General features: G+C 49.1%; 2 protein-coding genes across 7 annotated transcripts in view; both read right to left on the minus strand.

The window, feature by feature from the left end:
• Nucleotides 1-915, minus strand: part of PHAF1 (phagosome assembly factor 1) — a 35,415-nt gene extending 34,500 nt beyond the window's left edge. The window contains exons 1-2 of one of the 3 annotated variants that reach the window (XM_051629260.1): nt 891-915; nt 49-177 (exon numbers count right to left, since the gene is read on the minus strand). In XM_051629260.1, the coding sequence (XP_051485220.1) occupies nt 49-112 (64 nt within the window). In that variant the 5' untranslated portion in view covers nt 113-177; nt 891-915. Of the gene's footprint in view, nt 1-48; nt 418-890 lie in introns of those variants that run through there. The other 2 variants (XM_051629259.1, XM_051629261.1) reach the window with 2 other exon arrangements.
• Nucleotides 916-10,413: 9,498 nt separating this feature from the next.
• The window catches only part of CBFB (core-binding factor subunit beta), a 40,627-nt gene continuing 28,214 nt past the window's right edge, over nt 10,414-22,826 (minus strand). For 3 of the 4 annotated variants that reach the window (XM_051629290.1, XM_051629293.1, XM_051629291.1), the window contains one exon: nt 10,414-12,734. In XM_051629290.1, the coding sequence (XP_051485250.1) occupies nt 12,666-12,734 (69 nt within the window). In that variant the 3' untranslated portion in view covers nt 10,414-12,665. Of the gene's footprint in view, nt 12,735-19,521; nt 19,553-22,826 lie in introns of those variants that run through there. The other variant, XM_051629292.1, reaches the window with a different exon arrangement.

Here is a 22,826-nt window from a genome sequence, read left to right on the forward strand (position 1 = left end):
AGCCAGGAGGGCTCGGGGTGGGGGGGAGGAGGAAGGCCAGACACTTACCCAAGGTGAACTCCCATTGCTCGTTCCCCAGAGACCGCTCGGGCACCACCTCCAGATCTAGCATTGGCTCAGGTAGCGCGGAGGCCGCGGGGCTGGCACGGCAGGTCACCCGGTGGCTGCGCCGGACCTCTGGGGGCAGCAGGGAGGGAAGCAGGGAGGGAGGGAGGGAGGGAGGGAAGCAGGGAAGCAGGGAGGGAGGGAGGGAGGGAGGGAAGCAGGGAAGCTGGCAGCCCACGCCCGGGACAAACCCCCCCGAGGGGGTCCCCACCACCCTCACCACCCCCCTTGGGGGGCAGCGCCAAGTCAGAGCGGAGCCCCCAAAGCCCGGCTGAGAGGAGAGCACGGCCAGGCCCCCCCAACAAGCCAGGATCGCCCTCCAGCAGCCAGGTCCCCCCAACCAGCCAGGCCCCCTCAGCAGCCAGACCCCCCCCCCCCCTCAGCCCCCAGGCCCCCCCCTCAGCAGCCAGGTCCCCCAACCAGCCAGGCCTCCCCAACCAGCCAGGCCCCCCCCCAAGCAGCCAGGCCCCCCCCCCAAGCAGCCAGGCCCCCTCAGCAGCTAGCCCCCCCCAAGCAGACAGGGCCCCCCCCCCCCCAGCAGCCAGGCCCCCTCCCCGCCTCACGGCCCCGCCGCCCCCCCACAACAACAACAACCACCCCAGCCCGCCCTGCCCGGGCCGGCCAGCGAGTTGGGGCAGCCACCAACCCCCACCCCAGGGGGAAGAGGAGCCGCGGCCTCGCCGCTGGGCCCCGGGGGGCACCGGGTGGGGCGGGGAGATGCGGGGGTGTGTGTCTGGGGGGGGGTCCCGGCCCCCTCCCCCCCGCGCCGCGGGGCTGCCACTCACCTCACTTGCGGCTGCTGAAAAAGTGCTTTGCAGCTGCCGTCAGGCGAGACCGAGCGGGGCGGGTCCGCTGGCCACGCCCACGCCCCCTGGCTCCGCCCCCTGGCCCCTTCGGGCCGCGGGTTCGAGTCCCGCTGAGGGTTCGGGTCTGGCCGCGGGTTCGAATCCCGCCCCGGGAAGGTCGAGGCCGCGCGGGGTTGGGGTACAACTCCACCGCCACCCCCTCCTCCAGTGGAGTGTCCCTACCTTCGGAACAAGCCCTAATCACACCCTGCCACCGTAAGCTCAGGACTGGGGGGGGGAAAAAAACCCAACACACAAAACAAACCCCGCACAAGAAAACGCAAGCCATGCCAAGCCAGGTGGATCCAGTTTTTCCGGTTGAAAAGGGAGAGAGTTAAAGAGAAATTAGTCAGTGGCACGAGCAAAGTTACCGGAACAAGCTCAGGAATGACTCAGTAAGGAAGAAAGCAGGAACGAGGTGGTTGGCTTCGTTGTCTGAGAAAGCAGGGTTCCTGCCACCCCAGGGAAATGCACTTCTGGGTGGTGGTCACTGTGCCTGAACCTGCTTTGCTCAGCCCCAGGAGAGCCCAGGCACAAGCAGCCACCATCCACACAGCAAATGAGGGTGATGGAGCTCTCTTCCAAGGCACCAAGATGCTGCCACCACCTTGGACACCCCGCTTCAAACCAGCACCCCTCTGTACGGCTCTGAGATGAGTGGCAGCAGGTCTTGCATTGCAACCTAAGCAGGGAGGATAAAAATAAACAGAAGAAGGTGAAGGGTACAGACTCATGCCAGCTTCCCATGAAGCAACATGTCCACTGGAGTAGGGGTGCACGAGTGATGGAAAGTCAAGAGGTTCCAGAAAGTTTGGACCTGGCTGTAATTCCTTGTGCTGGCAGGCTGAGGCTCCAAGGGGGGCAGGGGGTGGTGGGAGATGCATTTTTTCCAATGTACTTGAAGGTGGTGGAAGAAAAAACCTCTCCCACCTCCCTTCCCCTCTCCTCTGCTGCTTCTCTCAGGGTGTTGATCCCACCATCCATGTGCTGCCCCTGTGCCCACCCATGGGTGGTCTGCAGGAGGCCAGCACTGAATATCCCCCAGCAAGGTGGAAAAACACCATTTATGAGAAGCCTTGCAGCTAACCCCTGAGGTTTGCTTCTCATGTTTCAAATAAAAAAGAGAAAAACAAAGCTAGGTTTTCCACTGGACCTCCCTCCCACCAGCAGCCTCACCTTCCCATCAGATGCTCCATGTTCTCCTTGTGCCACCAGCAAACACACAACAGGCAGCCCAAGGCCTGGCTGTCAGGGGAGGGGAATCAAAGCATTGAAGAAGAAATCCTGGTCAAATTCAGGAGCAGGAGCTCAGCCAGGCTCTGCCCTAAGCACCCACTTTCCCAGCAGCTCTCCTCAGGTCCCTGAGCTGTCAGAGCAGCCCAGATTTTAATGTACACAGTGTGGAGCAAGCCCCAGGGAAATCAGCTGTCCCTTGAAGTCAGCTGCACGTTGCTCCATTTGTTATTCATGCCTCACTTGCTTTTCTTTTTTTTGAAATAAATAATACAAAAGAATCCAAACATGGTGACATCTTAATATGCTGAAAACCACAGAGGTGCTGCCAGTTCTTCCCCTCCCTTCCAGCCCTCTCACACCTCTTTATTGGCTCAAAAAGATAAAGTAGCCTTTCCTCTCCCAGGAGCACGGGCTGATCCTTCAGGACCAGCCACCCACAGCACTCCAGCTCACCACAGAGAGGTAGGTATAGATGGTGACATCCCTCAGGAACCTACCTGAGAAAGGAAATTCCTAGCTGGAAATCTTGCTTACCCCTTTTCACAGGGCAAGAAGCAGAGCCCAGCACCCATTTTTAACTAGGCACAGGGGGCACACACTCCTGGGTGAGGATGCTGGAGGGAAAATGGGTGGGTGCAGAACAGCTGGGCTTTGCAGGAACTCATCTCTTTGCTCTTTAAAATAACGACTGGTTTGATAGGTCTGTGTCTCTGAGCTTAAAATACAGCCCTAAATAACTGGGAGGGCAGAGCAAAGGTACCAGAGGGCAGTGGGACCCTGCAGCAGCCACGGTGGGTGCTTTCTGGCCAACCTGGGTGGCTGTGGTGACACCCCCAGGGTGAAGAGGGGGGTCCCAGGGTGCAGGCACAGAGCAGCCTAAATCCCAGCTGGCCAAAAAGTCCCACCACAGCACCCTGAGGGAGAGCAAACACGGGCACAGCTGGAGACACCTCCTCAAGCCTCAGCCCTCTGCTTCCCCACGAGCAGGGAAATACCCCCCCCCCCCCCCCATGAACCTGCCACCTCCTGCCTGGACCCCCAGGGGGGCTGCTTCCCTGTCAGACCACAGCTCTCCTTCCACCTGCCAAGATGAGTAAAGGAAAGAAGGCAGAAAAAAAAATCCCAAGGACTTCTTGCCCTCCCAACAGTGAGCACCTTGAGGGCAACATCCATCCCCACCTCCTTCAGGTGCAGCCCTCCCTGGCTGCCTCCTCACCTGGCTGGAGATCCAGCTCCAAAGGTGGGTTGGGGGGATTTTTTAGCACAGCTGAGAGAGGGGTTATGGAAATTCCTGCCTCCCTCCCATCACCTATTCTGCTCCAAACACGGCCAGCACCAGCCCAGGCACACCAAGGTGTGTCTGCCTGAGACAATCTGGGTTCTCTGCTACCCAAGGCTTACGAGGTCCTCATATTTTGGGGTGGGATCAGCAGCTGGGGGGAATTACTGGGGTTTTACTTCGTTTTCCTAAGTTCCACACATCTGTGGGGACAGGTCAGCAGAGAAGAGCTGGGCTTTGCAACCCGGCCGAGTCAGAATTAAAGGGGGAAATCTCCAACAGCCACCAGGAGGGACCAAAAACCCAGCAGGGCTTGCAGGCTGGGGGAGAAGCAGCAGCAGCTCCCAGCGGAGATGAGCTGCCCTCTCCCGATCAGATTGCACAGCGACACAAATCCCGTCTGGAAGAAAATCTCCCTGCGGCTGCCTGGAAAAACGCTCCGCCAGCAGCTCCAGCCTTGGCAGGGCTGCTCTGGTTGGGGCAAAGATATTTGCCATCAAGCTGGGAAGTCGCTCTTATCTTTTTCTGGAGGTGCATTTCTCTCTGAAAAAAGCTGCGGCTCTGCGGTTGGAAACGTTTCCAACCAGGGTTTGCAGCTCCTCTGGCTGCAGAGGAAGGGAGGGCTTGCCTTCTGCTCCTGGGGGAAGGGCTGGGAGGGGATGCTCCGGGAAGGATGGATCCCAGCTCTCCCGGGAGGATGTATCCCAGCTCCCCGGGAGGATGTATCCCAACTCTCCAGGGAGGATTTATCCCAACTCTCCAGGGAGGATTTATCCCAACTCTCCTGGGAGGATGTATCTCAACTCCCCGGGAAGGATGGATCCCACGTCTCCCGGGAGGATTTATCCCAACTGTCCCGGGAGGATTTATCCCAGCTCCCCGGGAGAATGTATCCCAGCTCCCCGGGAAGGATGTATCCCAACTCTCCCGGGAGGATGTATCCCAGCTCCCCGGGGAGGATTTATCCCACAACCAAGGGCTTCCATGCCCTGGCACCCAGCTGGGGCAGAGGGATGCTCTGGCAGTGCCGAGCCTGGTCCTTCCCAGGGGGAGACCCTGGCTCCATTTTTCCCCTGCTCAGCACTTCTCCCCTCCTCAGAAAGCCCTGCCGGGATGTTTTCAATCACCCAGAACCCCTCTGGAGCAGCAGCCAAGGTTCACAGGGGCAGAAGGTGCCGTGTCAGCAGCCTGGGCTGCTCTGCCTGCCTGTGCTGCAGCCGAGGGGCTGGTGGGGCAGAAGGTGAGAACCTCAATGAGGAGGTTACCTGCACACCAAGTCTCCAGTGGCTCCTCAGCCTCATCCAGAGATCCTCCGTGGTCTGGGGTCTGCATGCCCCCCAGGAGAGCATCCTCCTCCCCGTTGGCCCCAGGGCCTGCTGAGCTCACAGCCTGCCAAGAGGAAAGAGTTTTTGAGGTGATCCCGTGCTTGGCCAGGGATAGGGAGGTGATGGGCACCCAGCAGGGGCTGGAGAACCACCGGGAGGCTTGGGCAGGTGCTTGCCTCCATCAGGACCACGGTGGTCGCCAGTGTCACTTCCCACTTCCCCAGGACAGAAGCCAGCACAGCCTCTGCCTTCCCCCCAGCCCCTTAGGGGCATTTCCTGGGGCTGGGGGGAAGGCAGGGGCAGGAGAAGGAGGGCTGGATGGATGAGGGCTGCTTCCAAGCAGGAAAGGGAGCACCAGAGAAAGGTGGCAGCAGGAGGGGCAGTGCAGCACCCAGCAGCAGCTCCCGGCACGGTCACACGCCTTTCGCAGAGCTCGTCCCTTCCAGTTAATGTTTTAAAAGCTCTGATTTATGCAGAGCTCGAGCTACATTGGCTTCGGCTTCATTAGAAGCTTCTCTTTCCCTCTCGGGGCAGCAGAGCCCGGGAGGTGCTGCCAGGCAGGGAGGGGGTGGCCGTGGAGGTGACAGTCCCTTGGCCATTCCCGGGTTGCTCAGCACGGGTTGGGCTCTTCCCAGAGCATTCAGCACAGAGCCACTGGCCCCCGGAGATGGCACCAGGAGGGCACCATCCTTCCCTACATCCCTCCCTCAGCCCTTGCCCAGCCAGACACGTGGGGCTTTCAAACAGGAGTCAAAAACGGGTGGGAAAGTCCACCCCGGGGCAGAGCGTGGGGTTCTGTACAGGAGGAGAGAAAAGGAAGCACAGGTTTGATAGAAGAAGTGAAGGATGAGTGTCTGCAGGCTGCCCCAAAGCCCTTATCCCAAGGGACCAGCAGTGCCATGTGGGTGGGCAGGGCTTTCACCCAGGGTGCCCCCTCAGGCCCAGCCACCTTTCTGTCCCACGTTGGGTTTTTCACACAGGTGGGACACCAGCCAACTGCCCCACAGCCCCTCAGGGAGCCAGGAGGGGCTCCTTCACGACAGACTGTGCCCTGCAGATCCCCCCGTGCCAGCCCAGCCCGGGTGAGAAAGGGTCTTGCCCCCCAAGGATCAGCTTTGCATCCCAGTGTCGTCTCTCGCTGTCGCTCTCTTCTGCCATCCAGCCCAGAGGGCAGCAAGATGTACAGCACCAAAAAACCCACTTTGCAGGGTGCTGGGGTTCCCTCTGCCACAGTGACAGCCTCTGCAAACCCCACCTCTGCTGCCTGCTGGGTCACTGTCACCAGTACTTTCCTTGGAGCCAGGAACTGTTCTGGAGAGGTGGAGGGAGCAGATCCAGCACCAAGTGCCAGGGGTGAACTCAGCACACACCGAGGGGGAAGTGGCCATGGTGGGAAGCTGGCAGGGCAGGGAGGGGGACAGCTTTCCCAAGGTCTGTCATGACTGAAAGTCTCCTAGGAACTGATCATAGCAGCTGTGTTGAAGAGCCACCAGGGATGGCTGGCATCCCTCCCCGGCCACAGGTGACCAGCTGGAACAAGGTCCTTCCCACAGCCCCTGCTTTTCCACCCTGCTCCTTTCCCTTCACAGCCATCTCACACATTTCCAGAGTACAGGGTCTCACCTCTCAGGTTATTCCTTCCTGCATTCTGGTTTTATGTCCTGCCCTGGGTGCAGCAGTGGAGGGTAAGATGCCAGAGGGTTTGCAGGACATGGTGACTAAGGCACCTTGGTGGGGTTGGTGGTTCTGGGGAGTCACGGGCCCATCGACACCAGGTCCCAGGGGGGCTCTGCAGAGCAGAACTGAAAGCAGAACCAAAAAGAGGATCTGTCCTCTCCTCCGTGTGGGAGCATCGGCTGAACAGCTCTGGGCAGGGACTGTCCCTGCCAGGAAGGGCTCAGGGGCTCCTCAGCAGCACCAGCAGCTCTGCCTCGAGCAGGTGAGCACTGGGTAGCTCAGGAGATGTCTGTGCAGCATGGCCTGGACCTCCCTCCTTTCACTCCAACCCCCAGCTGGAGTGAAACCACCTGAGCTGGACCATAGCCAGTCTTCACACAGGGCTGAGCATCTTCCTCATACCCCTGGTGACAAGGTACAAGGGGCAGCTGGAAGCCCTGGGCTGCTGGGGGAGGCCACTGAGGAGAGGGATCATAGAATCCCAGATAGGTTTGGGTTGGAAGGGACCTTCAAGGTCATCCAGTCCCAACCCCCTGCATGGGCAGGGACACCTCCCACCAGCCCAGGCTGCTCCAAGCCCCATCCAACCTGCCCTTCAACACTGCCAGGGATGGGGCAGCCACAGCTTCCCTGGGCAACCTGGGCCAGGCTCTCACCACCCTCACACCAAAGAATTTCCTCCTCATGTCTCACCTCAATCTCCCTCTTCCAGTTTTAATCCATCCCCCTTGTCCTCTCCCTCCCTGCCCTTGTCCCAAGCCCCTCCCCAGCTTTCCTGGAGCCCCTTCAGGCCCTGGAAGGTGCTCTAAGGTCTTCCTGGGATGGTGGTGGGAAGGGGACCACAGCATCCCCCTCCCTGTGCAGGTGTCCCACTGTGGTGCTGCCCTGGAGCAGGGGCTGCCTGGTGAAGGTGCCTGGGTGCTGTCCCCCCTTCCCTCCCACCCACCCCAGTCAGTTCCAACCTGGTGTGCCTCAGTCCCTGCTCACTCCCCCAAGGCCAGCCCTCACCTCCCAGCCTCTGCAGTTAAATCCACCTTCACGGAGCATCTTCCACCAGCTGCATCACTTCCCCTGGGCAGCCCTCAGTCCTAGGTGTCCCCAAGGAGCATGGCCTGAAGAGCCACCATCTGCAGCACTTTCACACAGACCTGGAGCCCTGAAACACTCCCTAGACACCCCAGCCACGTGCTTCAGGAGCAGCACATTCCCACAAGAAGCCACCAAGGCCAAGGGCATCCAGCAGCCAAAACGTTTCACCCTCTCACACTGCCTGCTTTTTGCTGCCTGCACTTGGCTGGATTTTTTGAATGCTGTGGAATAAAAAAGCTGAAAGGGTTGTGGGATGCAAGCAGGGAAGGCTCTTAGGGAGCACGGGAAAACAGCTGGAAAAGGCAGGAGGAGCTTTTTAAGCACAAGCTTTTCCCCAGCTCCAGAAGGTTTTTCTGTTTTCAAGCTAACCCATCACCTGCTACGGGGAAGAGATTGCAAAGGGTGGAAGGTGACAGGGCCACCAGTTCCTGTGCTAAACAGAATCACAGCCTGTGGAAGGAGGGAAAGTGGAGCACTGGGACAACCCACAGGCCCAAGACACCAGCGTCAAGTCTAAGAGGTTGGAAAACACCAAGTTCCTCATCAGGAGAGTCGTGGGGAGCAACAGAGACTTAGCAAACCCTCCCCAGCTGGGACAAAGGGTGGAGCAGGCCGAGTAAGAAGCATAAGGCTGAGAGAGAACCATTCCCATTTCCCACTTCTCTCTCTCCTGAAGGTTTTTCCACCACCACCCACTGCAGGGTGACAGCAGCACTGGCTCTTCTGAGTCACTTCTCCTCCCCCCTCCCCCCCAAACTCCTGAGCTTTAAGAAATGAGCCCCAGGCAACTCTGGACAATTCACTTCTCTCCACCTGTAATTGAGAAAGCTGTTTAATAAAGTGACTCAAACCCTGAGCAGCTGGGAGCTGTGCAGCAGCTGATGAATATGCATGTCCTGGGATTTACATCCCGTGGCAGCGTGAAGACAGGATGTCAAGCAAATGAGTGATGAGAAATGTTGCCCATGCAAATGTTGGCCCTGCTCGAACTTCTCACCCAAACACTCGTCCTTGAAGCCATTTTTGTCATTCTCTTTATTTGCATTGGAAACGTGGTAACAAAACAGTGTAACTTGGTATGAATCGACCCTGTTTCTGTGTGGACAGGATGGACTCCTGAATACATCTGTGATAAGAGTGGAGGCCTCAACTCATGAGGGGACCAAAAAATACAGAAGTCCTGCCAAAATCCTTTCAGGTCGTGACATTTTGGAACTCTCCAAACCCACAGCTCCTTCATTTAACTTCCCAGCCCTTACCTGAACAGGGCTCGTTATTAGACAAACCACCACAGCTCTGCAGGAACAGAAAAGCTGCTGTTTTCACTCCTGGTTTCGTTCTCACAGGTTCCTGCTTTTCAAAGGGGGAGCAGGAGCCCAGAACAGGACAGCCAGGAGTGGCCAGAGCTCCTCAGGAGAGACTGGGAAAAACCTGTTTGTTCAGGCGTTGGAAGCTTCAGTAAAATGGAAACTTCAGCAAAATGGACTGAAGTGAAACTTCTGGATTCTCTCAGGTTAGGAAGAGGGGGTTAAAAAAGCCATCCCTAAGTGTCACCTCACCTGCTCCTGTCAGGCTCCAGGTCACCAACATCCTCCTCCATTCCAGGAAGCTCCAGTGGTCCTTCACTCCCAAACTGAACACAGCCACCCCCATGTCAGGCTAAGCAAGGGGAAGAACTGCCACATCTTTTAAAAGCCTTCTTCTGCTTTAATATGAAGGTGCCTCACGCAGGAAGATCTTCACATTCACCTCTGCTCCTCACACATCTGAGAGGCCAACTCCATCCCAGAGGAGTCAGGGGACAAAGTGCCTCTGGCCTCCAGGTGCCTCCACTCACAAGGCTTTATGAACCAGGAACTCATCCACTGGTGATGCACCTTGGGCAGGAAAAGTGAATTATTCCACAACCTGTGGGTCAACCAATGAGTTATTCAATGGGGATTTAACCGCTCTTCAAAGAGGCCTCTCAGCATGAGCTGCTGAGATGGCAGAGCCCAGGGCAGCTAAGACACCCTCTGCCAGCAAAAACAGTCACTTGGTTTTGTCATTTCTGGCTGCTTTAAAAGCCACCTCCCTCCCAAACTCTGCAGGAGAACCCAAGCCTGTGTCTACTGGGGCACCTTGATCTGTTTACAGGCAGGTTTTAAAAGCACACACCAAGGCTCTACTTGGTCCTTTTGCATGCACACACCTCCTGAGCAGGCTGCAACTCTCCAGTTATTAAGAAATCCATTTTCTACAGGGTTTCAGCCCATAACCACCACTGCCATTCAATGCTAGACATTTGAATCCCTCCCCCTCAAAAATATGAGCAGCTTCAGAGGAGGTTTTCAGGTGCAGCAACTCACACTCCTGTTTCCCCCCACAGGACTTCAACACATTTCCCCCTTTCTTCAATTTCAAGATGCAAACCACCTTGTTTTCCTCCCAGCCCAAAGCAGCAAGGCTGAACAGCTGCCACAAAAAACCTGCCCCTGAACACTCTCCTACAACTGGAATGAGGTTCAGAGGAGATTTCTTTAGGGTTACTCAAGTAGGTAAGAGGCCTTCAGAGTAAGCAGGGTCCATCAGTTCAAGAACCACACGAGTTTTAGGGCAGCAAAAATCCACCTTTTCTCTCAAGTGTGCCCTTGTGTTAAAGGTTTGGAGCACACCACAAAGCCCCCTCCCCAGGACAAGTCCACCAACACGGGGGTGCTCAGGTTAGTTGAAGTGACCACTGGATGTCACTCTTGCTTTACCCACGGCCACCAAGGCCACCTTCTGCTGGCAGGGGGTTGGAAAGTTGACCTCCTCACCACCCATTTATTGACTGTGTGGACGACCAGGAAGTCAGCAAGAAATCTCCAGCCACTCGTTTTCACTACACAGAGGTTTATTATGAAAGTTAAACACACAACACAAAAAGAAGTAGCAAAAGCAAACCTGTAGCTTTAAGGCAACTCTTAACAGGAGATGAACTCGAGGAAGATGATGCAACTTTCAGTTTAAATAGAAATCATGAAAAATATCAAATTGCATCAATAACTTAAAATGCACTTTTAAAAGTCTGCACTAACCAGCAGAGGGGAAGGGCCTGTGATCTTAATGCCAGCATTAAGACATGGAAAGCAGCAGAATGCTAAGTGATGATAGGGAAAGGTCAGTATTTACAGAGAGATAGCAACCTTAATATCTGATAGCATAATTTCCTGTGTACTTCTGGTTTAAAACCACCGTCTGAAACGTTAGGAAAAACCTTCTTAAAATAAATCTTCAGACTATTCCATCAAAAATACACAGATGGCAGAGAAGATCCAAGGCTGGGGATGTGTGCGGATGCAGCCGTGTGTCCCTTAAACAACTCACTGCAGAAACACTTGGGAACAATTCTTTCTTTGGGGGGGAAGAGCAGCAAGAAGAACAACGTGGCCACAGAGTGACAAAGGTTGTCTCAGGTGAATCACATTTAAATGGAAGTACCAAAAGAGCTGTATTTGATGACATTCTCACAGTTTACAGTTCTCGACGTTTGGAAGTGAATGTTAAATATTCATATTATTAACACACAAAGATTCTCCTTCACATGGACACCTGCTTCCATTTTTGCAAGACCTCTTTTGCATCCATTGTTTTGCCATTAAGGAGGCATTTAATTATCTTCATAGTAGAATTTAAGACTTAATTCTTCTAACCATACAGAGTTTCCAACCTTCCAAATAATTCTGAAAATACTGAAGGCATTGAAGAGACATTTTAATTCATCAGGCTGTACAGGAAGCACCAGATTTTTTCAACAAAGCCAAATGACATCACATTCCCAATCAATTTTCTGCAACTCTTGGATGCAAGGAAAAACTTGGAACAAGTCCACTCACCATCACCCCAAGTAAAACAAAGTAATTCCCACACAGATTTAACTCCTCCCAAATCTCACCCTGTTCAAAAATGCAATAGATACTGCAATGGAGCTTTGATTTGCAGAAGATTTAATAGAAGTGTCCTCTGCACAGCATGGGATTTTTTTTTTCTGCACACAACCTCATCTCCACTCCTCCCCATTTAGCACAACTTTACAAAAAGCCTAAAGATACAAAATATACTGAAAGCAGCAAATCTTAAAAATGATTTCATACATATCACCTTGGCAGCTGATGACTTTTGTTCCCAGCTTGACCTGCTGTTGAATCTGATTTGTAGAGTTGCAGTATCCCTTTGAACAACTATTTAAAAAAATCCCTGAATAAAACAGAAGCCAACCTGTGACTTCCAAGGAGTTTCAGTAAAGTACTATATACAGGGGTATAACCACCCAAACTCACTTGATACAGAATAAAATCTAGGACAGATACTGGGACAGAATGTCTTCATGCATGAAAATATACATTTGAAGATGGTTTTTTGTCATTTAAAAAGTGGAACCAAGGAATTGTTAGCAGTGAAAAGAATACTGCAACTGTAAGGTTTACAAACCCACCAAGTTTGGAAAGTGATTCCAACAGCTCTGGCTCACTGGGTTTAGCTTGGAAACAATGCAAAATCATGGCAGCAGTTTCAAGAAGGTCTTGCAAATTCAGAGAAGAAGAAAACTGGAAGATAGGTAAGAAGGCATATCTAAAAGAAAGCAGGAGCACAATAAGGACAATCAAAATTCCAAAAGCCCATATTAAACAAAAAAAAAAATTAAGCTTGGAATGCATTGGCTTCCAGCAGTTTACAACAACAAAAAAAAATACAAACAAAACAAAGAGAAGTTTTAAATCTGTAATATTTTGACCTATTCTTGAGTGACAATTTTTATTACAGTTGAGAAAAACGGTTTTATAGCTGCATAAGTTTCCATTTCACTAAAATAGTGCCAACAAAAAAAAAAAAACAAAAACAAAATAAGTTTGCATAGAAACCCAAAATTTTCCAATTGCCACTGGCTACATGCTTCAAATGGGAAATGCAGGTATTGTAACATAAACATAGTGCAAACCATGGCAGCTCCTGGTGATTTTGCCTGCCGCGGGTCAGGAAACAGACCATAGTAATCCCAGGTATCACAGTTTCTGGTCTTGGATTCAATCCTTTGCCAGGTAGAAGCAATGCAGGTGAGCAGCCCCGTGGTGTGCCTGCTGCTCTTCCTTAACGCAGCTTGAGGTCATCACCACTTCCCAGGGTAGAGCCAGGGCTAGGGTCTTGCTGTCTTCTTGCCTGCATGAACACACACAGGTTTAGGATCCCCCCAAAATATATATGTTCAGCATTATCAGTTCAGTTCTCCAGTGTATTAACATGACTAGTCACATAAGCAATCACAAAGCTGCCACTTGACATTTCAAGCAGTGACCAACACGTTGGTTTTCATTAAAATAATTCCCCCCTCCCCTGCAATTCAAGAATCCCCCAGAACCAGGGGGGAATCCCCCAGAACCAACAGGACTCTTGCAGCAGGGCTGTGGATCCACCCTCTCTCCAGGGGGGCAGAGCTCTGCCATGTTACATCACTTCCAAGTAAGTGTTTTCACAGGGGAAACACTGACTTGAGCCTCTCCTGGAATGAGGAGACTTAAAACATCACAACACAGCAGCACCATTTAGTCTATAGATTTACACACATTTTAACACTTAGAAGTTGGGGCTTTACTGCAGGATATTTCTATTCCTTGGTGCACCTGTGAAGTTAGTAATAACAGAGAAATAACTGAGAAAACCTGGAAAACTGATGAAAAAATCTGGTATGTGTGATTGCACCCCTGTATTAAGGTAACACCAATTCTCCTTTAAAGAAATGATTCAGTTAAACAGTTGGAGTTGATGGCAACTTAAAGATGAAATTAAAGATGGTCAGTCATGGTATCAATCATGCTGGAACACATTATCTGCTTCCTCTACCTGTACACATGCAGGCTGCTTTCAAGTAGAACACACAAGTGCTTAAAAAGATCAATACACTTGAATTTTAAAGCAATACTTTGGTTCTGGGAACATCTCATACATATGATAACTGGTTTTAAGATATTTTAGTATCAACACTTGGACATTCACAGAGGGAAGAGCTGGTTTCTCTGCCTCCACACACCCAAAGGATATCAGGGCCACAGCTGGTGGGAAGCAAGGCCACACAAGCACTATTCCCTGGAGCTCTGTGAGCTTCACCAGTTGCAATAACCTGCCACCTTCAGAGCTTCAGAACACTGCTCTCCAAACCATGCCAGCTGGGTGAGCACTGCCCTCCTCTGACAGACTCCTCCTATTCTGCTGAAGGAGGTGGGAAGAGGCTCTGCACAGGCTGTTGGACCACTGAAGTGTGCAGGTTGAGCCTTTCCCTCCTTGGCACCATCCCAGGGAGCAATGGGAGCACCTCCAGTGCACAGTGACTAACAAGGACCCAAGTGCTGGTTCCCTGGGCTCTTCTGACGCTCTTTCCTGACATGGGGGAAGCTTTCCCAGCAGCTGCCCCAGCTCACAGCATCCTCCTGCACCACACACAGGGGCCATAACCTCCCAAACCCTCTGACACATCCTGCCAACACCATTTTCTCCAATTTATACTTCTCTTTCTCCCTTCACTCCCTTATCTATCATTCTTTTTGTCTGCCTTTTTGCTCCCAGTGCAATCAGTAAGAGAAAGAAGCAACAGGTCTCTGCAGCTTAGACTTACAGTTGCATTTTCCTCTCACAGACTGGTTTGGGTTGGAAGGGACCTTCAAGATCATCTAGTTCCAACCCCCTGCATGGGCAGGGACAACCTCCCACCAGCCCAGGCTGCTCCAAGCCCCATCCAACCTGCCCTTCAACACTGCCAGGGATGGGGCAGCCACAGCTTCCCTGGGCAACCTGGGCCAGGCTCTCACCACCCTCACACCAAAGAATTTCTGCTCCCATTCTGATGCCCACTGAGTCCATTCAATAAATCCCTCTCATAACCAGCATGTTTGCAGTGAAGACAATTCCCTCCTGCCCCTTCTTTAGTGGCCACATTGCCATTTGGAAACACCTTCAGTATTGAAGTATCACCATTGCCACCTACTGCATTCACAAGCTGTTGGTTGCACTTCAGATATTGAAGGGTGTGATAACCTTCTGTCTCTCTGCTCTGGTCCTCCTGACTGGAGGAAACAATCTGCTTCTCCTCCGTGCAAGAGCAACTCTGAACATGACAAAAGGCATCACTGCTGGTGCACAAACCCACAGATTTCTCAGTAATCTTTCTGAGGAATCACATCAAAAACAAACAGCTGTGATCACAGACAGCACTGAAGGGCTGAAGTTCTCAAGGGCCTTTTCCTTTCAGCCCTGAAGCAACTTGTGCAGATTGCAGAGTCTGGGGAGATGGTATTTAATGGAGATTTTCACAGTATTTCCAAAAGCCAACTCATTCAGCTTTGACTATCAAGATTATGGTGGAAAAGTCAACGAGGGAAAGCCTCCACTTTTTTTTTTTCTTCAACAGAAAAATAAACTGCTGCTTAAGATGTTTCTTAACACAAAGTGGTTGCTCAACCAAGACTAAATAGATACTTCCACACTAATTTCAGACTGACAAAGGAATAACAGCTCCACCTTGAATACTTTTCTCCTATTGAACAGATTGTAACAAGATTTCTTCTGGTTTTAACTGCTGCCTCTTTCTTCTAAAAGCAAACAAAACCATGCACTGTGTTCAGGAATTCCCAAAAATCTTCCTCCTACCAATCTAGTTACCAATTTTGTACTCGATAAAACATTTTGACACTTGACTAGAAAAAGCCAGCAAGTTAATTGCTGCTGTACTACTGCTCTAAAAGCAACAAGAGTTTCTTCTGAAAACAAATCATATACACAGCAATTTTATTGTCAAATTTCAGTGAGGACTCCAAGGTATGGGCATATGGTTGCATTTATGCTTTGCCAAAAGTGGCCCTTTCTTTCAAAACATATGAAAGAATCCACATGATTCGTGACCTCATTGCTACTTGTGGAGTTTGCAGAAGCCACCACTGAATAACTACCAGATTTGTCCTTTCAAGTGATATGCAGAAGGCATGACAAATTACCCTCCAATGTACTGAAAGCACTCATTACAGGATCTTACACTACTGTGTGTGGAAAAAGGTGCAATTTTGCATTTCAGTCAGTGGGGATTTACACAAGCAACTGCAACGTGTTGGAATGACAGCCCCTCCTCCCTCAGACACCCTCCTGCCTTGTGCTGTGCAAGGACACATGGATGTGAAGCACTATTTTACCAGTCACCAGCCTGCCAAGGCACACCTGCACAGCATGCAACAACTTCAGCTGTGCTTGGTATGATGAAAAAACCTGCAGAAGCACCACTATCTAAAACATAAACTCTTGTAACAGACAGGAGAAATCACTGTGGATGTGGACAGCAGGCACACTGTAACGGTATTTTTGTCCACTGACAACAGGCAAAATACAACTTTCCTAAGGGACACCACGAGATCCTGAACACTCAGGTGCAGGAAGAGTGTAACTACCAGCAGGGTAGTACCTGGTAGTTCTCCCCAGTCTATTACAGGAAGCTGAAAGTTCCCTTTTACACGTGTAAAAAATGGCAGTTTCCAGAATTCGCTCCACTGGGGGCCTCATCCTCTCAGCAGAGCTCATCAATCCCCTGGGCTGCAGGATTTGCTGCACTTTTTGAAAGGCACACCTCAGGATGCCATGCAGGAGCCTCAGAATTGCTCTCAGCAAATAATGAGCTCAGCTTCTCCAAGATTAAGGAGACTTGCCTGATTAAGAAAGATGCATCTATCTTTGCCACTGGGAAATGGAAGGCTCTGCCATGAGTCATGAGAAAACACTGGTTATTCATCTTACCTCAGCAAGTTGCAGCCAAATGCTGATTTAAAGTTTGAAGGGGAACTATTTCTGATGTTATTTATCTGCTATTTAGTGAAAGGATAAATATTTGCTTGAGAGAGAAGCTTGTAAACAGTACACAGATCCCACCACAGTTGGAACTCTCCTAAAAAATGAATGTTTGCAGCAATACTTCCAGTTGCCTTCCAAATACCCTGAAATGGAATAGTTAAATGTGATGGACACACTGGGAGTTTCAATACCCCAAAATGATTCCCACACAGCTTTCAGCACATGAAGCCATGCAAATCTTCTGCAAGCAGGAAGGAATTATCACTGATTATCACTGGCCACAAGCCATTCAGAACCTCTGACCTTGGAGACTACAGGATACCCAAGTGGAAGAATGGCAGGACCATATCTGGCAAAAAAAACCTCAACCCATTTCAAAGCCTCCTCTAGCACTGCTGTTCTAGATTTATTCACTCTGAACTCATCAACAGGGGAAATAAAACAGAGAGAAAAGTCATAATGATAATTTCTACTCAAGGGTAAATAAAAGGTAATCCCTGCAATACTCTCACACCTCTTCTTTCTTCAACCCTGTTATCTCTGAGCTTTTTCCACACCTAAACACAGGCTGTGGGAACAGGCTAACAGTCCTACCAAGAGAATGATGCAGTAATGGCTCTATTGCATGAATCTTCTTCTTAACAAATTAGGAAGCTTGAAGTCATCAAATAATTAGAATTGTGACTCTCTCGGACAAGGGTCATGTTGGAGCACTGACATTTGTTACTGGGGCACTTGGGTAAAACAGATCTAATAATAAAAAGCAAATAAGGAAGGCAGCACATGAGCAGTTCCTCCAGCAGCCAAGACACCACCCTCTCCTCCTCCTCCAGCCACTCAGTCCTGCCCTACACTGCAGGTGACTGTGCTTTCAACAGTGCCAATAAAGCTCCTTGGGTTGGCTTTGAAAAAATCCCTTTCCTGGGCACGTTCAGCTGCCTCCAACAGAAACCAGCTCCTTTTACCATGTGAAGTAAAAAATAATGCAAGTCCCACTGGGTGGTGTACACAACAGCTTTGAGAAAGCAGAGGGGGGAAAGCTGGAGGTGACCTCAGTGAGGATGGACAGAGTTGCCATGAAGAGGACCCTCCCTTTCAGTGAATCACTTAAAAAAAACCAGCAGGCAAACTGGGGAGCTGTGGACACGAGGCAGTGAAGTCATGGGAACAGCAGTGAACTTGGGACACTGGAGAAGAGGAGGGAAGGAAAGGGATGTAATTTGAAGAAGTAGCCAAAATCAAGTCTTTCCACGGACAACTCCACTGCAGTTCTTTAATTGCATTCTGGCAGCTCCATACTGCTGAGAGACAGAGCAGATGCATGATGTGCCTTGGCATCTGTCATCTATAATTTACTAAATAAGTGAAAAATCAGGCTACGTTATGAAAAACTAAACAGCGAACATTTGGATTCTCTTAGAAGGACTGTCAGCCTCCTGAAAAGGATTAAAAAAACCCAACAAAACTGAGAACACATTGCAGATACTTTTCTAAAAAGCATACAACCGCAGGGCAGGAAAAAAAAAACAACACAACAAAACCTAAACAAAAACCAAACCCAAACAACAAAACCCTGAAATAAAAAGAGCAATAGTCAGGAAAACGACCAGCTACCCATCAAGCACCCCTCCACCTTGGTGCTGCTGAGACAGACCCACTTCAGGAAAGGTCTTCTCTGAACTGCTGGTTAATAAGGGCCTCTCCCACAGGGATTTGAGGATGATTGAAGTGCTGGTTTGTGCCTCTGCTCCATTTCACCCACTCAACAGAAGAGCAGGGGTGGGGAAGCTCAGCCTCCTCAGAACTGAAGTCAGCAAAACCAGGCCACTACCACACAGTAAGAATGACAGCTTGTATGCAATAAAACTTCTCTGTAGTTGTACCCTGACAGAGCAGCACCCTGTTTGCTTTCAGCTCTGGGGGGCTTGAAAAGAGACTCTCCCTCTCCATCTTCACTTCTCAGAACAGATTTGGCTCCAGCAGCAAAAGGACCCCAACCCTACTACCTGCAGCACCTCTAAGACTTGGTAGCCTAGATCCAGACTCTGGAGTTGTTTGCTTGCTGGCCACAACATCCACTTGGCAATCATCTTTCCTGCTCACTCACACCTGGGAAGAAGTAGCAGCCTTGATCTTTCAAGCACCACGTAAATTATGCAAATAATGGAACGTGGCCTCAAATTTGGCAGGAGATCTGGCTGTTAAGACTAAAGTCCCTGTAGAATGATTGTTATGAACTCTATCCATGATGCTCTCTTTCCTACATCCATTTTCATTGCCTTCGGAGCTCACTGGGAAGTCAAAGTAAACAATTCTCTTGACAAAGGCCATAGATAAAAATCTTTTAGCACCCACCTCCACCAAGATTTCATTTCAAGCTTTCAACCACCTACTCTCTAGGCACAGGGCACCCTTCACTAAAACCACATCAACTGTGTTCATGGCTGGCTTTGCTCTCCCATCACCAGCTGCTAGAGAGCTACAGAGTGACCCAGCCCAGCTGGCAGAAGGTGCTCACCAATTCTTGATGCCCTCTCTTGCCTAAACTCACTGCAATGGTTCCAGGTCTGTTTAAAAGTCATAATGAAGCTACAGATTCTGGTACATCATTCTGGTCCCTGCACTAAGGTACCAGCAAGCCAAGAAAGGAAGAAGCATGGAGACAGAGTGAGCTCTTCAGAGCCTCAGAGGGTAAATTTTGCTTTTGTGTGAAAACTTCCTTTCCAAGAGGGGAAAAAAAAAAAACCAACATAAAAGCTTGAAATGCTGCCTTTTAGAAAGTATTGTTTGAAGGCTGGTCTAAAGGTTATAAATGTGTAATTAATATTGATTGCCTCCAGACAGTATTCCTCTGCTGCTCAGCCCCTTTCTAACCTTCATTGACTGAAAGAAGAAGCTTATATTACAGAATTCCCTGATTTGCAAGATTGATCTCCTCTCTCCTGCAATCAGCATTGATTCTGGGCAGCAGAAATGGTTCTCCTGATATATGCACCCATAGCACTTTTCCACAGACACCAACTATTTAAAGTTCTTGGGAAACAAACTAGTCATTACATTACCGGCCCACTTGTACTCACACTAGAGAACCTTTTGAGGCAACACATAGATCCACAACTTGGTGCTTTCTTCTAAATTATGCTGTATTCACCCTAAATATAAGCAAAAATATATATATATATATATGCTCATACACACATGCAAGCATAAACCAAGCCTGAACTACCCACTGCTTGTGAAGAATTACCAGTTTAGTTTTCCTTCACAATCAAAAAGCAGTATATTAAAGGTCATACTATTTATGTATCACTGTCAGTCTGGAGAGTGCATAAAATAAGAAGTACTTAAATTCATTCCAAGTTCATTTTTGAGGAAAAAGACTTAAAAGCTGGAGAGTTTGATGAGGAAAACAAATCTTATTGGAACATCATGTTTCTTCTGAAGAAAGTTGACAAAAATACTTATAGAGTATTTATTTACACTAGTAATTCCATCTTTTTTTTTTAAGAACAGAAAATAACTTCACTGCCTTAGAACCTTGAAAGACTAGGACAGTTAGTCCTACTACTTAATTTTGTTTCAATTGAGAAATGTTCACAATTCTGCAGCAAAATCCTATTTTCTAAGTGTTCACAACTTCAGCACAACTAAATGAAACCAGTCTCTCCCATTTCAACTCCAAATTCCCAATTAACAGTGGAGAAATAAATCCCAATAAAATGTGGAGAAAACTAGGGCTGGAGAATTTAAAATTTAGGTTAATTTTTACCCCAGCAATTTTAAGAGTGGGGTTTGGTGGGGGTTTCTTTGGTGCTTTGCATTGAGAGGGATTTCTAGCAGAAGAGACAGAAGTTTCAAAACAGGGTGGGTTATTTTTTCAGCAAAATGAAGGCTTTTAAAATGGGAATTTCATGCAGTTCCCTAAAATGGCTCTGCTTAGCCATTAATGTAATTTATATTTAGCACAAGACCACAAACAGACAAATTGCTAGACTAGACTGTTTCAGGGAAGAGCAAACCACTCTGCCTCTTTACTCATGGTTTTGCTAAAATAAAGAGCATGGCAGTAACATGGGAAATGAACACAAAATAGAAAAATATGGCATTTCAAAAATGGTGGTTGAGCAGATTGTGTCAGAAAGCTGAGAAGAGATCCAACCCACCCCATAGGTAAAGCATATTTAGCTAACTCAAGGATAACAGAGCAGGACAAACTGTGCACTCCAATAGACCACTTCAGTTTTGAAGTTATTATTTTGCCTACACCAAACAAACTACCTGCACAGGGCCATGCACAAAATATCTGCTTCTCTTGATCTATTCCCTTAAAAATACAGCACTTCTTCCCTTCTGCTCCAGTGAAGGGCTGGCAGGAGGCACTTGCTGCTTTTCTGGGCTGAACAGGGGTCTTGACTTCCTAGGCATTCCAGTTGCACCCACTGGGGGTTGTTTCATTCTCTGCAACTCACCGTGGACAATGTAATGCATCTTGTTTCATGCTGCTATGGCCAGAACACTGGATAAAAAGCCCAAGTTTTTACTGGAGGATTCTAGCACGTCTAGACAGCAACCTCACAGCAATTTCTGCAGAACTCTTCTCACCCTGACACCAAACTCTGGCCATTCAGACTGAACCACAGCAAAGAAAACCCTCACACTGACTCTCCCGACCAAGACACAAGGGGATAAAGAGATAGTGAAAAATAAGCATCTGCTGCAGTCTCCTCAGTTTGGCAAAGGGAAATGTCCAAATGCTTCAAAGCTCCTACACTTGTTCAACAGCACCAGGTCCAGAACCCACCCCTAAACTAACAGCCTCAGATCAAGTTCCCTGTGGTGTGATACTTGGTCGTGCAGGGAACGTTGCCTTTGACTGCTAAGAAGCCATTAAAAAGTGCAAGTTTGCCAAGTAGCTCAGTGTTCCTAAACTTATGAGGCTTCATGCATTTATTTTTACAACTGACTTTAACTGGGGATAAGGTCCTTCCTCATGTGTACCATTAAACATTTACTGTCTCAGCATTCCAATGTTTTTGTAGAAGTGAAAGCCATCGGAACAGGTTATTAATTTTGAAGGCATTAATGAAAAACACTCACTGACTTCAAAAGCATCTTTGAAACAAAAGAATCCTCAACAGGGAGGCAGGATTTGCAGTATCTGATGTGACTAAGCTAACGTCAATTGACAGAAAAAACAGAGTCTTGTATTAAAAAATGAAACTGTTAAAATTCAACCGAATGCAGCTCAACTCAGAGGTACTTAAAAACTTCAATGAGAATTCCTAAATCCACTCACACCCCATTTACATTAGAGGAATACTGTAATTGCACAAAATGCTGGAAATCCAAGCATAACCTACCAACCACTACCAATTCTACCCTCCCTCAGATGCAAAGAACAGAGACATCAAAATAAAGACCTGTTGTGCTCATGAATTCAGCAATGGAAGGCAAACAAAACTGACAGCACTGAGGGCTTTTTGTTGGAGGGTTGTTTTTTTTTTTAAGGATATTTAAAAATGAAAATTAGTATAGTTAAATTGTTACTGCCCTCACTATTTTCCCCCCTTCAAACTATCCCCACTGTAAATATTCAACTGCCACATACAACTCATTTTAAACAACGTCCACTGATCACTTCTGAGGCAAGGATACACCATTTGTTTTGAAAGTCTACAGAAAGACTCAGAATAGGGGATCTTTTCTACACAGAGAGCTGGATAAATAAAGAAGTGAATCTGATCATTTTCATATGCTGCCAGGCTTTGGATGGATAAATGTTTCCAAAGAGCTGGCGCCTCTGTTTTGGATAGGAGAGGGTAGAATATTGCAGGATTAACCTTCCCTCCCCCCCGAAGCAAAATCTGGTCTCTATTAAAGCATTTCAGCTGTAATTCTACTGTCTGAAAGATCCTGATTTTATACAGTGTTGCAATTCCTAAAACAATCATTAACACTGAGATCCTCTTCCGTGTCTGGCAATTCTGTGTTTTACTTTAGCTTAGCAGGGAAGAAAAGGTTTAAGTTTTATTAACGATGAAAGGCACAGAAACCATTATACCATCTTAAAAAGTTTTTGCTGGGGGGAACTCCCATCTGTGTGTAGTGTAACACAGATAAAAGTCCACTCAGCAGACTTAAAACACACCTTTTCTAGCTGCCCCTATAGAAACCCTCAGGTACCATCTATCTGTAGTGCAACCAAAGGTACTAGTTGACCCAGTGAAGTGACACCAGCAGTGGACAACAGAGTCTGGATTAACATGTTAACAGCTGCCAGCTGTGCAATAGTCAGGTGGCAACAACTGACCAACCTCCTTTCCAAGCTGAGCATATGAGCACTGGGAAATCCAACACAGGCTAGAACCACAGCCCACATGCACATTTAGGCATTACTTGCTATGGAGAATTCTGCATGATGATCAC

Source organism: Apus apus, chromosome 11 (assembly GCF_020740795.1).
Source record: "Apus apus isolate bApuApu2 chromosome 11, bApuApu2.pri.cur, whole genome shotgun sequence".
Taxonomy (NCBI): domain Eukaryota; kingdom Metazoa; phylum Chordata; class Aves; order Apodiformes; family Apodidae; genus Apus; species Apus apus.